This window comes from Somniosus microcephalus, chromosome 12 (genome assembly GCF_052327205.1).
Source record: "Somniosus microcephalus isolate GS21.2 chromosome 12, FLI_Smic_1.0, whole genome shotgun sequence".
NCBI classification, from domain to species: Eukaryota; Metazoa; Chordata; class Chondrichthyes; order Squaliformes; family Somniosidae; genus Somniosus; species Somniosus microcephalus.
In genome coordinates this window covers 187,089,910-187,106,047 of record NC_140998.1, presented here as the reverse complement: position 1 = coordinate 187,106,047, position 16,138 = coordinate 187,089,910, and the positions used below count along the sequence as shown (strand labels likewise).

Sequence of the window (16,138 nt, the reverse complement as noted above, 5' to 3'; positions counted from 1 at the left end):
TTCGCGCCTCATACCATTGTAGTTTCCTTTATTTAAATTCAGGACCCTAGTCTCCAAGTCAACTACTTCACTCTCCATCCTAATGAAGAATTCTATCATATTATGATTGCTCTGACCGAAGGGGCCTCGTACAACAAGATTGCTAATTAATCCTCTCTCATTACATAATACCGAGTCTAAGATGGCCTGATCTCTGGTTGGTTCCTCGACATATTGTTCCAGAAAACCATCCCGTAAACATTCTAGGAATTCCTCCTCCACAGTAATTTTACTAATTTGGTTAGCCCAATCTATATGTAAATTAAGGTCACCCATGATGACTGCTGTGCCCTTACTGCATGCTTCTCTAATTTCCCTTTTAATACCATCACCAACCTCCGTATTACTGTTTGGAGGTCTATATACCACTCCCACTAATGTTTTCTGCCCCTTGATATTTCTCAGTTCTACCCATACAGATTCTGCATCATCAGAGTTAATATCCTTCCTTTCAATTGTGCTAATCCCCTCTTTAACCAGCAATGCTACCCCACCTCCCTTTCTTTTTTGCCTATCCTTCCTAAATATTGAATACCCCTGGATGTTGAGTTCCCAGCCTTGGCCACCCTAGAGCCATGTTTCTGTAATCCCAATCAAATCATAATCGTTTACCTCTATTTGCGCAGCTAATTCATCCACCTTGTTCTGAATACTCCTTGCATTAAGACACAAAGCCTTCAGGCTTGTTTTTTTAACGCTCTCAGACCTATATGAATTATTATTTACTGTGACCATGTTTGATTTAAACCGTTGAGTTCTTTGCCTTCTAATTTTGTTTTTCTCCTTCCTGTCTTTTGCTTTTTTCCTTGTTTCCCTTTCCTCTGTCTCCCTGCTCAGGTTCCCAACCCCCTGCCACTTTAATTTAAATCCTCCCCAAACACACTAGCAAACTCTCCCCCTAGGACATCGGTCCCGGCCCTGCCCAGGTGCAAACCGTCCCGTTTGTACTGGTCCCACCTCTCCCAGAACCGGTTCCAATGTCCAAGGAATTTGAATCCCTCCCCCTTGCACCATTCCTCTAGCCATGTATTCATTTGAAATATCCTCCTATTTCTACTCTGACTAGCACGTGGCACTGGTAGCAATCCTGAGATTACTACCTTTGAGGTCTTATTTTTTAATTTACCTCCTAACTCCCTATATTTGCTTTTAGGACCTCATCCCGTTTTTTACCTATATCGTTGGTGCCTATGTGCACCACGACAACTGGCTGTTCGCCCTCCCCCTCCAAAATGTTCTGCAGCTGCTCCGAGACGTCTTTGACCCTTGCACCAGGGAGGCAACACAACATCCTGGAGTCTCGATTGCGGCCACAAAAATGCCGATCTATTCCCCTTACAATTGAGTCCCCTATCACTATAGCTCTTCCACTCTTTTTCCTCCCAGCCTGTGCAGCAGAGCCACTGATGGTGCCAGGAAGTTGGCTGCTGCTGCCTTCCCCTGATGAGTCATCCCCCCCAACAGTATTCAATGTGGTATATCTGTTTGAGAGGGGGATGGCCACAGGGGATTCCTGCACTACCTGCCTGCGCCTCTTACTCTGCCTGCTGGTCACCCATTCCCTTCCATATTCATTATTCAGTGTTCATGAAGGTGAAGGGGGTTAGTACTGAGAAAGGATAGATTACCTATCGTAGATTTGATCTTCCTCATTGTTTGATTGCAATTCGGTCTGCACACACAAGTATGATATTTCTGTGATCTATCAGCTGGGATAAACACTTGGGGCATCTTCCCTCTATGAAAATTACACCCAGTGCCAGTCAGATCTTCCCCCACTCTGTTGTATACAAGGGCTTGTTCTGGGCAACATGTTCGGTTCTTAACTCCAAGAAGGCAGTACTGACCTCAATTCACAACAGCAATGCAAAAACTAAGCTGTACAACACCAGACAAGATTAGGAGTGGGCAGGAAGGGAATTTTGCACAAGGAGGCTGAATTACTTCCTATAGGTTATAGCTTCCTCATTCTTTGAATGAGTTTCAACCTGCATATCCAGTAAGCAAAGTTCCTCTAAACCATCAGGCAAATCACGCTAGGGGACAATGCCACTTCTCAAATTTGCCCTTTCAGTTATGTCATCATATTCTCCACACACCCCTTCTCAAGCCATGTTGACTCCCAACTTAACTCTGGCTGCATCGGCAATTCTTTGGAGATGGTCACTGCTTGACATTCATAAGTTTGAATGTTAGCTGTCGCTTGTCAGCCCAAGCCTGGATGTTCTCCAGGTCCTGCTGTAGGCTGCTATAGGATGCTGTAATAAGGGGCCATTAGTTTATGGTTATTGAAATTCATATAATGGCCCTGAAATTAGGATCGGGAGCTTGCCGCGCGTGCAAGCCCCCGATGTGCACTTACCCGGCGCGCTGACATTTGAATCGTGGCCCGCATTGCATTTCCTCTCACTGGCCCGCTTGAGGTCCTGCTGCGCTGTGCATGCGTGACCCAGCGGCGTACTTAGTGCGATGAGCCGGCTGGGATCACGTGAGCACAGGGCAACCAATGGGAGTTTGCAAAAGTTCATTCATGAGTTTGACAGTAAGAGCTGTCAAACTCATGAAAACTCCTGGCCCCAAAACACTACTTAAACTTGAAAGAAAATTTAAAAAAACATTGCACTACTTAAATGAACCATAAATAACTGTAAAAAACTATTTTAAACAATAATTTTAAAATTTGAAAAAAATTATTATATAAAAAATCGGGGCTAAAACGAAACTTACCTTACTGTAAATTCTTTAAAAATAATAAACCTGTGGGAAAAAAATGTATAAATTGTATTAATAGACCACTTACCTGTAAAACTAAGTACTTACGTGCGGTTTGTCAATGAGTAAAAACCGGAGGCCTTTACACATGCGCAACTCTCTAAAAATAAAGGAAATCCAAGTCACACGCGCAGACTCCTGCGCGCACACGTTCAGCCTCTTAAGCCCTTGGGTCAGAGGAGAGGAAATGCCGGTTTTCCCCGCATGCGCTGTGCATGCTGAAAACCGGCAATTCCTCCGGGCACACGCGTGAGTACCCCGTCCGTACTCACGCGTTGGGAGAGGAATTACTGGGCCAATATTTCATGAGAGAATTCCAGAATTATTATCAATAGTTTGGGGATCATATTTGTGATTTGTATTCCTTCATGAAAAAGGAAATTCGGTGCCTGTTTGTGGGCAAATAGAGGCCTGCACTCCTATCCCACCACTCTGACATGCTGCTTTGCTCCACCAATCCCCTGGCCTACCAAGGCCCCTGTGTCATCACACCAAAACACCCAATAATTATTCCTGCCCTGAGGAAATGGTTACTTTGCACATACACAGGTAATCATCATCACAAAGTTCCCTTTCTTCAGTGTAAACTTTTCTCTCTCTGTTTCTCAAACAGTATCTTCTGCTTTCAGTCTCTTTGGTGGTTTCCTCATTTGCTGAACACAAGATCTTTCCAGTACAGACAACTGTGGAATAAATCCAGAAAATCATGATCAAAAATTGAACCAATTAGTTTTAATATTCTTGCATGTAAAGCTTGTTTTTTTTGAACATGAGATGCTGAAGATATGTGGCTCCGAGGGTAGCACTCTCACCTCTGAGTCACAAGGTTGTGGGTTCAAGTCCCACTCCAGGGACTTGAGCACAAAAATCAAGGCGGACATTCCAGTGCAGTGCTGTAGGCAGTGCCGCACTGTCGGAGGTGCCGTCTTTCAGATGAGACGTTAATCCGAGGCCTCGTCTGCTCTCTCAGGTGGACATAAAAGATCCTATGGCACTATTTTGAAGAAGAGCAGGGGTGCTATCCCCGGTGTCCCTGACCAATATTTATCCCTCAAGCAACATAAAAAACAGATTATCAGGTCATTATCACATTGCTGCTTTTGGGAGCTCGCTGTACGCAAATTGGCTGCCACGTTTCCTACATTACGACAGTGACTGCACTTCAAAAAGTACTTAATTGGCTGTAAAGCACTTTGAGACGTCTGGTGGTCATGAAAGGAGCTATAGAAATGCAAGTCTTTATTTATTTATTTACATAAATAAGCAAGATATTGCGTTAATCTGATTTGAATGACGACTGTTGTGGTGGCATTTTCAACATAGAGCATCTCTTGCTCATTAAAATACCCTCAATTATTCAAAATAGAAATACTTTACTGAAATCCTTTATTCCCGGACAAATACCTTTACTGGATTCACTACAAGCTTCACTTTCACAAACCAAGGTACCCGTTTCTATTCTGATCTTTTGATCTGAAAGTTTGCTGAAGCAGTTTCGTCAGTGAAGCCTCGGAAAACTTCATCTTCAGCCACTTCGAAATGGGACACAATCTGTGACGGGGTTTTTGGTTCTGAAATGCAGAATGTGAGAGAGAAAATGTACCTCACAGCACCTAAAGTAGACAATAGCTGCCTCAGGACTCCCTGCATTACAAGTCAAAGCAGTTGTCTATTGTTCCTCTCCATTAGTTATTGTAGGATATTTAATAAACAGAGCTACCCAATTACCCAACTGGGGAAATGCAGTTGCTCCCCAGTGTAGTGCTGAGCCACACATATCAGATAGTTCCCTTGTTTGAATCTGTACTGTACTGACCTCAGCAAATGTGGTAAACCTATTAAATTAACCTCAACACCCTTTTGCAAGGGAGGGAATAAAATTAGCCAGGATTCCCAGTGATTGCTAACTAATCATCACTTCTGGAAAGGTCTGTGTGCGTGTATATGAAAACAGGATTGACCTTCTCCAACAATGAGAGCCTAACGCATGAAGAACAGCCATTTAACAAATACCAACAGGGCTGCCCATTAAGTCAGGACAGACTAAGGAAACATATCTACTCATGAATCAGTGCCTTCAGGAAAATGGGAGAGGAGGAGATTCAACACATATTTTCACTCCTTCACCTCTGGTCTTCCCACGCCACACACAATCCCTAAAAGAGAGGTAATATTTGACAGTGCCTAAAAACTAACATTGAATTTCAGCTGATGCACACAAGCAACAGGAAACAATGATCTTCATTCTGTGGAACATGGAATTATCTTTCCTAACTTTAGCACATCCATTCCACCAGCTGTGTTTCTGAAGGCTGTACACAGAAATTTAGGATACAAAAACAAAATGAGAGGTAAGTTATTAACTGTATGAATAAGTACCTGTCAGCTATGATACTTGCCTTCCCCATTTTCTCCTCGCTCTCCTGAAGCAATTGAATTACAGTTCTAAAGGTGCTAATTGTTTTCCTGTGCCTTGTCCATGTGTCTAGATAGCAAGTATTGGCAGGCAACTCAAGATTCAGGAGGCACCAAAGCACAACTTGATCAGGGTCTCCTCTAACTCTACACACACGTACTTTTTCAGCAGAGCTCAAAACACAGCAATCAAGAGCAGGGACCCTGACTAATTTTATTTCTGGGAACCCTGAAGCCCAGTGGAGTTGCCCCATTGCCAAATCTCAGCAAAGAGCAAGAATCAAAATTGAATTTGTCTGGGCTTGTCGTACCACACATGGAGAAAAGTATTTTAGATTCAAACCACTTTGCACACAGAACATTCTTCTTGAAGTAAAAGCTAATTGCTCGTTCATGAAGCATCATAGCTACAGAAGGTTAGTCAGAGACAAGAGCCCACGAGAGGAAATAAATGGAGGATCTAGAAGCAGATACAATTTTCTTTAAACTACCTGCCATGCTGGCGCCGATGAAGATGGCTGCCGTCCTTGCGAGCTCCGTGCGTACCAGGCAGCTAAGTGTTCATGCTGCTTGGTGCTCTCGGCTTGTCAAGAAAAAAGCATTTCACTGACTAGATTACACTTCTTGGCCTAGAAATTAATCAAGGCGCTGCCAGCTTTGCGGCCAGTTACCGCCTAAAGAGGGCTTCTGCGCCAAAAATGAGTTTGCGCTGATATTCAGCGCAGCGGTATTGGCGGCGGTAGCCGTTAGCGCTGCGCCAGCACCGATGACGTCATCGGTGTGCGCAGTGCCCCGGTTCCGCCCCGAGACCGGCCCGATCGCCATATTTAGTTGCGGCCGCCTCCTCCGCAGCGGCCGCAAACAGCGACCAGAAAACGGAGCCATACTCTAGCCTTAGTGGGGCGCTTTAAGGTGGAGGTGCGGCCGGCCGCTTTTTCAGCGGCCGCCTGCCCGCACCTCCTTCCCCGGCCTCCTCCACCACCCCCCCCCGCAGCACTGCCGGCTGCTTGCCGCGAACCCGGCACTTCTCTGAGGTGTCGGGCTCATTTGCCGGCACTCTCCAGCGGCGATCTCCCTGTTGCAGGCAGCTCCCCCTTAAGAGAAGGAGGAGGCCTGCAGTACCGCAGCCTGCCGCTCCGCAGCGGCTGGCGCAGCGGCGCCAAGAGCGCTGACATTCAGTTTCAGCGCCCCAAGCGGAGGCGGGCACACCCTGGAATAGTGCCCGGTTCCGGATTGGGGCGCTGAAGCCGAATATCTGACGGTCGCTAATGGCTCCGCGCCCAGCGCTAACTTTTGGGCGCTAGCCAGCTGGGCACCCCTAACTGAATTTCTAGGCCCTTGTATTTAGTTATGTGACCAATAAAATTGAAATTGAAATTGAATTGTCACCAAAATTAAGGGCTGCCTGCATCACTGGACATTTTGCCCCTCAAATCTAGTTCCTAACATGAGAATTGCAATTCTTGATTACAATGACAGGAAGAGGAACCTTGAAATGTTAGTACAGCAGCAGTGACCAAGGAGTTTTGTCTTCATGAACCAGCTAGATCCATATTGTGGAGCTTCATGGGCAACATATAAAATTGATGTCCATGTTCCAATTAATTTGCAGTTATTTCAAGCTGCTGATTTTCACAGATTTTGGGATGCTGGTGGAGGATTTATCCACCAACAGCACTAAGAGACCTTTCCAACTCTCCAGGCCATGAATTTCAAGGACAAATAACCAAGTATGAAATTTAAATAAAAATAGAACCCAAGTTGCCAGGCACCATGGACTGTAAATTGGGCTCTCATGCAGCAGAATGAAAAAGAAAAATTGTTTAATATAAATCTGAGATAAAGACAGAAAATGCTGGAAGTGTGTAGCAGCTCAATTCGTGTATGAAGGAGAAAGACTGGTTAATGTTTGGGTGGGAACTTGTATCGATATATCCTTCAGATGCTGACAGGCCTGCCGTGATTATCTAGCAGATTGTTTGAATTTTGAAATATTAGACTGATAAGAATTTCTGTTCACTTTGAATTACCTTTCTGGTATTCTCGTTCTTAGTCTTCTTGGTATCTTCATTCTTAAAGAGAGGCTTAAAGAATCTTAACTCTTAAAAAAAGAAAGACATCAGTGTGATTGAGATAATCTCAGATTTCAGTTTATTTATGTTAACAGCATGAAGATTCTAAAAGTATCTTGTTTATTCAGTCCCAAAAAAGAATCAACATATTATGCAGATAAAAAGTTAAGAAAAATTACACAAGTATAAGGGAAAATGTGATCAGACAATGTACTTATATTTATGATCAGACAATTTACCCTCACCCCTGCCCCTCCCTCCCGGAACCACGATAGGGTTCCCCTTGTCCTCACCTTTCACCCCACCAGCCTCCACATTCAACGGATCATCCTCCGGCATTTCCGCTACCTCCAAAGTGATCCCACCACCAAACATATCTTCCCCTCCCCACCCCTTTCAGCATTCCGCAGGGACCGCTCCCTCTGAGACACCCTAGTCCACTCCTCTATCACCCCAACCAGCCCTTCCCCTTCGCCTGGCACCTTCCCGTGCAAGCGGAGGAGATGTAACACCTGCCCCTATACCTCCCCCCTTCCCACTGTCCAGGGCCCCAAACACCCCTTCCAGGTGAAACAGCGATTTACTTGTACTTCTCGCAATCTAGTATACTGTATTCGCTGCTCACGATGCAGTCTCCTCTACATTGGGGAGACCAAACGCAGATTGGGTGACCGCTTTGCGGAACACCTCCGTTCAGTCCGTAAGTGTGACCCCAAGCTTCCGGTCGCCTGTCATTTTAATTCAATGCTCCATTCCCACTCGGACCTCACCGTCCTTGGCCTCTTGTATTGTTCCACGGAAGCTCAACGTAAACTCGAGGAACAGCACCTCATCTTCCGATTAGGCACTCTGCAGCCTTCCGGACTCAATATCGAGTTCAACAATTTCAGATCATAACCTCGGCCCCTATTTCATTTTTTCTTGTAATTTTTCCACTCCTTTCCCCACCCCCCCCCCACCTTTCCTTTTGTTTCACTCTCACACCTGGCAGCTATCCTTTGCCCTGCCAGTACACTTTACACCTAATTTTAGCCTATTACCATCTCATCTAGCTTCTAACACCTTTTATTGTCTCTTTTTTACTTCTTTTGTTTCTTTTATTTTTTTGTCCGATCGCAGCCCTGCCTCCGATCTATCTTTTCTTTCCAGTTTTGAAGGAGGGTTCGACCTGAAACGTCAACTCAAATTTCTGTCCATGGATGTTGCCTGACCTGCTGAGTTTTTCCAGCATTTTCTGTTGTTATTTTGGATTTCCAACATCCGCAGTATTTTGCTATCGTACTTATATTTCCAGCTCTCCAAAACTTCAAAGTAACTGCCTGCTGACAAAAAATATGTACTAGCTGCTGGCCAAACTGGTTATTGTTAAGTATGTGTATTGTATTGAACAATTAACACAAAGACTTAAACGTATAACTCAAACAGGTCTTTACTGGTTGGAGGTAGGGACTACACGTAGGTCTTTACTTCAGGCCCACAGGCGGGAAGTGAGGGGAGATCAGTACCCACAGTACTATTTCTACCCCTATGGCCAGGAGTGGTACTGCGTATCACTACGCCCTACAAGTAGTGCAGTCCTGTCCATAGGTTCAAAGTAGCACACATATTACATACACAACATTCCTCCCTTCTTAGCTTTACAGTCATCTCCCCATTTAACATATAACTTCAGGTTTACATAACAGAATAACATAGATACATAGATAACTTCATGTCAAAACAGATCACAGATTCAGTCTCTGCGGAAAACAGTTCACAGATTCAATCTCTGTGGTGTAGTCGGTTCACGTTGCTGGAGTGACTCATTCAATAGTCCTTCCATGGATTTAACAGTTTGAACTTCCGAACTGAATTGGCTCCGTTCGGAGGGACCACGTGTGTGATCTGGTAGAGGTAATAATGGTTCAGATGGGTCATCTTCTGTTTCGACTTTTCCTTTTCTGCTTCTTGGAGACTCTCTGGGCTCCACTGTCAGCTGCCAGCTGCATGTGCAGTTCCTCCTTCTCTTCCTCCTTTTTCCGTAGTAGAGCCACCTTCTTCCGATGTTCCGTAGACTTTCGGTGCTCCTCCATGATTTCTGTATGGTGGGAGTCGAAGTTACAAGTTGGGCAGGACAGGACATAGTAATATTCGGTGTCATCCTGATCTTGGCCAGCGAGAGGGTCTTCTATTTCCTCCATACCCAGCTGGGCGTTAGCCAGCTTTTGTTCCAAGTCCAGACATCTTTCCTGAAGAGACTTCTTCATGCGTACCTCTTCATCCAGCTTTTTCTGGGCTTTCAGCAAGTCGTTTACTAATGACCTCATTTGAGATTTTACTACTTCAACTTCTTTTGGAGATTGATTGATTGGACTATTCAATCCCTCTACCGGAGCAGCTGTTTCAGCGGTCTGTTGTTCTACGTTGACGTGAGTCAGCGTACTTTTGGCATCCAAGGGCTGCTCTGTTGCAGTCATCTCAGTCTGTGTTGCCACCTCAGCTCTTCCAATAACCTTTGAGAGCTCCGAACCCCTTTCATTTGAATATTGAAGTTCGTGTTCAAGTTTTTCCCATTTCAGAGTCCTGTCCTTCAGCATATGCAGGAGTTGGCTGACCGTTAACTCCTCTGACATCAGACGTTTTGTGTGCTCCTGCTCCATTTTCTCCATCAGCTGCTTATGTTGTCTTTCCAGATTCTCCAACTCTATATCAAAGAACTCTTTCGTTGCATTCAACTCTTGCTCAAAACGGCGAAGCATTTGTTCTAATTGCTGTTGTAGTTTGAAATGGAGTTGAGTTCGAGCCCGGTGTCCCTCAGAAATGGGCACATCAGTAGACTTGCCAGACTCAGAATCCACAGTTAAACTATGTTGTTGTTGCTCAGTGGAATTCTGTGCTGAAACTTTGTCTTTTGCACCTGAGTTGGGCTTACCATCATCCGTTCCAGAGTCTGGGCCGACTATCTTCACCGAGTTCTCACTCGTTATTGTTTGTAGGAAATGCCAGTCCATAATCATTTTCCTAATCCACTCCCATCCTAGTAGTGGAGGACCTCCTTCAGATATCACATATAAGTCCATTATTTGACTGTCTTCGCCCTTGTGGACCACTGCAACCTCTATTTTCCCGATGGGGTACACTCTTTGCCCCGTGTATGTTTTCAATATAATCCCCGTATCCTGTAGGGGAATATGTTGGAATAACTTTCCGTAATCTTTCTTATTTATGACCATCAATGCCGATCCAGTGTCCAATTCCAGTTTTACTTGGACTCCTTCTATCTGAAGAGTGACCCAAATTGTCTGGAGGTCTGCACCCTTACCAGCGTTGAGTACTCTTAAGCTAGCCAGTTCATTACAGCTTAAGCTAGCCAGTTCATTACTGCTAGCGTCTGAATCGGACTCCTGTTCGGTCACCTTGTGTACCTTTGCGTATTTTCCTTGCGGTGACTTCTTGTTGCTGGTCTTCTTCCCTGACCTGCATACTCTAGCTATATGTCCAAGCCTACCACAAGTTCTACATTCTTGGTTTTTAAACCAACACTGGTTCTGATCATGCGTTGTCTTTCCACAACGATAACATTTGCCAGAACTCACACCCAATTTGTGTGCACTGAGCTCCGGTGACCGTAGCTGCATTACTGCCGTGCCTCTCGCTGCGGCTTCGTGTGCTGCTGCCATAGTGACCACCTTCTCAAGTGTCAGCTCATTCTCCTCGAGCAGTCGCTTTTGTGTATCCTGTTTAAATAAACCACACACAAATTTGTCTCGTAGTGCATCTGTCAGTCCCGTTCCAAACTGGCAATATTTCACTAATTTACGCAATTCCAGCAAATATTCAGCATTGCTTTCATGCTGTAGCTGCCTTCTGTCGTAAAATTTAAATCCTTCCGCTAGCATCAGCGGCGTGGGGTTTAGATGATCTTTCAGGACAGTAACAATCTCATCGAACGTCTTATCCGCCGGTTCATCTGGTGATAACAGGTGTTTCACTTGCCCGTATGTCTTCGCACCCATTAAATTTAATAATGTTAGAGCTTTATCTTGGTCACGAATTTTATTGGCCTTACAATAATTTTTTACTCTTTCAACATATATCGCCCAATCTTCGAGGTCACTATCAAAGGTGCTAATATTCCCGTGTTTAGGCATTGTAGATTTGCAATTTCTCAGATTTTATTTTCTTTACTTGTTATCAAAGATGGCGGCTTCCCGCTCTTGCCATCGTCCTCCGCCCACAAAATGGCGGTTTTCCCGCGCTTGGCGGTCTTCACCCGTCCCCCGACGCCGTCTCCCTTCAGCCCCCGAGTGCGGCCCTTATCTTCGCCGCGATCGCCCGAGTGCGGCCCTTATCAGCGGATGCGATCGCTGGATCGCGAAGTGGCTCCCGGCCGAAGCGGCTCTCGGCCCTTATCTTCTGTGCGATCGATAGCCCGCGCTGTGCACCGCAGCTCTCGCACCTTGAGCTTCTGCAGCCACCGCGCCTTTCAGTCCGAGTGCGGCCCTTATCTTTGGTCCCGATCGCTGGCCCGCGCTGCGCCTCGCACTTGAAGCGGCTCCCGGCCTCTGGCTCACCCGATCGCGCGGCTCTTGCTCGCTCCCTCCCGGGCTCTGGCTTACCCACGAGGTTATGGAGGCTTCAGGGTCCTAATGCCTGTCGCTTCCAGTCGCTGGAAGCTGTCAGGATTTCTGCTGCCCTTCAGTTTTGAGTGGGGTGTTGAGGATTGAAACCTCTCTTCAACGTCCTGTCTTTGGACGAAGCCGCCGTGGAATAACTGCCACAGGGTTCGAACCGACTCGTCGCCAGTGTTAAGTATGTGTATTGTATTGAACAATTAACACAAAGACTTAAACGTATAACTCAAACAGGTCTTTACTGGTTGGAGGTAGGGACTGCACGTAGGTCTTTACTTCAGGCCCACAGGCGGGAACTGAGGGGAGATCAGTACCCACAGTACTATTTATACCCCTATGGCCAGGAGTGGTACTGCGTATCACTACGCCCTACAAGTAGTGCAGTCCTGTCCATAGGTTCAAAGTAGCACACATATTACATACACAACAGTTATATTCAGGGTGTTAAAAAAGCACATTTAATACTATAACAAAGAAAACACATGCAATTTACTTGGTAGGTTTTTCACAAGAAGTTTAGGCACCCACTCCTCATCCGAGTCACTAGTCACGGGGTTGGCGCCGACTGACAAGTGTTGACATGAATGCTGGATTTGGTACATTCAATCCTGTGAAAATTAAAATATTCCACTCATCTTCAGTTGATAATTGCCTGTATTTAATTTGACTTAACTTACTAACGTAAGGCATCTGTTGAATCGAACCATTTTATAATAATATCAGGTAAGAGCAGCACAGAGGCTTTCCTTTCATCAATGGCATCTGGATTTAAATCCAGCCCAGACTGATCAGACGAAAAGGAGCTTTTATGTTATGTTAGGGAGCTGGGAGCACAGCACTCAGACCCATGCTCTCTTAGAGTCTTGTTCTCCCAGATTTTTATGGCACTGATCCCTATTGGACCCATTGGAGAGTCCAAAGGAAGGAGATTTACATTTGTGACAGCTGACGGTCACTCTCAGTACCGAGGGAAAGAAAGGTCCTTGATGGCTTCTGAGATGTAGAGCTTTCCTCCCTTATTCCAATATTTACTGTTTTTATTCTTCATTTAGTTTTTAATGACAATCATTTAGTAGTTTTGTATGAACAGTGGGAGAAAAACCGCACAGGTACAACAGGCGGTGTTCTGATAGTCAGGTGAGATCAGGATCAGCTGCGCTGTCCCCACATCACAAGCCTACATACAGTCAGGCAGGATTTTTTCAAGGCAAGTAAATTAATATTCAGCGAATCACAGGTTAGGCATGCTGCATTTCCTGATATGTGTTCCTGATATGTGTCAGGAGTGGGGAAATGTAAAATCCCAAACAAAATGTCTAACCACATACGAGGAGAATATCCACTTGGGTGTAATATTGGAAGAATTGTATGGCAGTACGAATCAGAGTGTTCAGAAGAGGAAGAGAGAAATGTTGAAAGCAAGAAAATAATTGATATTGTACAAACCTATTGCAAGCATGGTTTCATAGTTCTGCTGCACTTTCTTATAACGGATGCCAACCCATTTAATTAGCTCTGCTGGAAAGATAATTGGAAAGATAAACGGCAATGTCTTTCAGCTTCTCTAGAATCTGGAGACATAAAATGAATGTAATTTCTGATACATCTAGGCATTTTATCTGTAATCTTCACAAACTACAATTGTAAGATTAGCTACCCTGTCGGATCTGCCAATCTTTAAAAGAATATCCTCCACACCACTTGAATGGGCCGGCACAGCCAGCCTTTATTGGAAGCCATCAATATCGTGGCAGCATGATGTTGAAATGTCTTGAAGGAAAGTTGTCTCAAGACCTTCTACAATCAGTGTTGGTGCTACCATGCTACAGAGGATGTCTGGAAAGGAAAAACAAAATGGCTAAAAATGATACCACACACCATCTCCTTTTCTAAATTATTCTTCCTTACCTTCTTTATGCACACATGCAACATTCCATAGCCAATTGTACACAAAAACCTTACAGCTGGTTTTTCGGTACTGCTGTTTTTGAGCCAGTTGTTCAAGGACACCCATAGTGAATGCCTCCGATTCCTCCCCCTCCATGTGACATTATCCTCAGTCACCCAAACGTCATAGTTGAGATCAGTCTGGTAACTTCAAGGTACACAGCAAAAGACCATTCAGCAAGCTTCACCATGTTGTTAACTATAGTAGATCTACTCTTTTAACCTCATTTTCCCCATAATTCTCCATTCAATTAATATCCATACAACCCAAGTATCTATCCTCTTTTAAATACCTGAATAAATTCTGCATCAATGGTCTCCTGTTGTAGTGCACTCCATATTCCCACAATATTTTCTATTAATAATTTTCTCCTGGATTAACTTTTCAAAAGCTTAGTTTTAATTTTAAATAGATGTCCCTTTATTACAGACTTGCCGATTGGAAAAATGACTCTGGGAAATCAGCTATCTTATCAATTCCCTTTTTTATTTTTACTCAGGATGTGGTCAGTGCTAACAAAGCCACCTTTAATGCCCATCCCTAGTTGCCTTGAGAAGATGGTGGTGGACCTTCTTTTTAAACACCTCGATCAGATCACGCCTCATGTTTTGGGAGGTTTGCTCAGTCTCTGATCATACCTAAGGTACTAAATGGAATAGAAAAGGCAAATTCACAGCAGTACTTTCAGTTAAATTGTAACTACAAGACTAGGATAAACCTGGTAAAAGAGAAGTTCAGAACTCAGGTCACAGCAGGAATTATCAGTACCTGAAATGGTCACCTGGGGAGAGTAGTAGAGGCAGAAAACAAAAATGAATTAATTTAAGCGGTTAGATATTGTGATAAGAGAATCTTAAGTTTCTACTGGAAGGATAAGTTCGATGGGCCAAATGGTCTCCCTGCTCAATATTAATGTTAGTGATCCAATCTAAACACTGGGGAACTCAGCCACTCCCTACTGACAGTATTAATGTGATTGGTATCTTTTGGGACTGAGCAGCTGAATCTTCCCCATCTCAAGTTACAAACAATACATTTCTCCAGCATTTTCTTTCTGGTTTCCATTTGAAATCTCCCCTCATCTCACCTCCGACTTGGATGAGGAGTGGACGCCTAAACTTCTTGTGAAAAACCCACCAAGTAAATTGGATGTGTTTTCTTTGTTAAAGTATTAAATGTGCTTTTTTAACACCCTGAATATAACCAGTTTGGCCAGCAGCTAGTACATATTTTTTGTCAGCAGGCAGTTAGTTTGAAGTTTTGGAGAGCTGGAAATATAAGTAAATTGTTTGATCACATTTTCCCTTATACTTGTGTAATTTTACTTTACTTTTTATCTGCATAATATGTTGATTCTTTTTTGGACCTGACTAAACAAGATATTTTTAGAATCTTCATGCTGTTACCATAAATAAACTGAAATCTGAGATTATCTCAATCACACAGATGTCTTTCTTTTTTTAAGAGTTGAGATTCTTTAAGCCTCTCTTTAAGAATGAAGGTACCAAGAAGACTAAGAACGAGAATACCAGAAAGGTAATTCAAAGTGAACAGAAATTCTTACAGACTAATATTTCAAGATGAAAATAATCTGCTGGAGAATCACGGCAGGCCTGTCAGCATCTGAAGGATATATCGATACAAGTTCCCACCCAAACATTAACCAGTCTTTCTCCTTCAGACACGAATTGAGCTGCTACACACTTCCAGCATTTTCTGTCTTTATCTCAGATTTCTAGCAAACAATTTTTCTTTTTCATTCTGCTGCATGAGAGCCCAATTTACAGTCCATGGTGCCTGGCAACTTGGTCCTCTTTCTATTTCTATTTCATTCTTGGTTACTTGTCCTTGAAATTCATGGCCCAGAGAGTTGGAAAGGTCTCTTAGCGCTGTTGGTGGATAAATCCTCCACCAGCATCCCAAAATCTGTGAAAATCAGCAGCTTGAAATAACTGCAAATTAATGGTATGAATTTGATATGTTGCCCATGAGGCTCCATAATATGAGTCTAGCTGGTTCATGAAGACAATGCTCCTTGGTCACTGCTGCTGCACTAACATCTCAAGGTTTGTCTTCCTGTTGTAATCAAGAATTGCAATTCTGATGTTGGGAACTAGATATGAGAAACACAATGTCCAGTGACGCAGGGCTGAAGAAACATCCGGCCTTAATTTTGGTGACAACCATGGCAGATACTTTAAAGAAAATTGTATCTGCTTCTAGATCCTCCATTGATTTCCTCTCGTAGGCTCTTGCCTCTGACTAACCTTCTGTAGCTG

General features: G+C 44.0%; 1 protein-coding gene across 1 annotated transcript in view; it reads right to left on the bottom strand.

The window, feature by feature from the left end:
• LOC147109766 (histone-lysine N-methyltransferase PRDM7-like) overlaps positions 1-13,955 on the bottom strand; it is a 38,954-nt gene extending 24,999 nt beyond the window's left edge. Inside the window, exons 1-3 of the mRNA XM_086002366.1 lie at positions 13,820-13,955; positions 13,358-13,429; positions 3,357-3,494 (exon numbers count right to left, since the gene is read on the bottom strand). Coding sequence (XP_085858492.1) covers positions 3,357-3,494; positions 13,358-13,429; positions 13,820-13,955 — 346 coding nt within the window. The remainder of the gene's footprint in view (positions 1-3,356; positions 3,495-13,357; positions 13,430-13,819) is intronic.
• Positions 13,956-16,138: the final 2,183 nt, after the last annotated feature.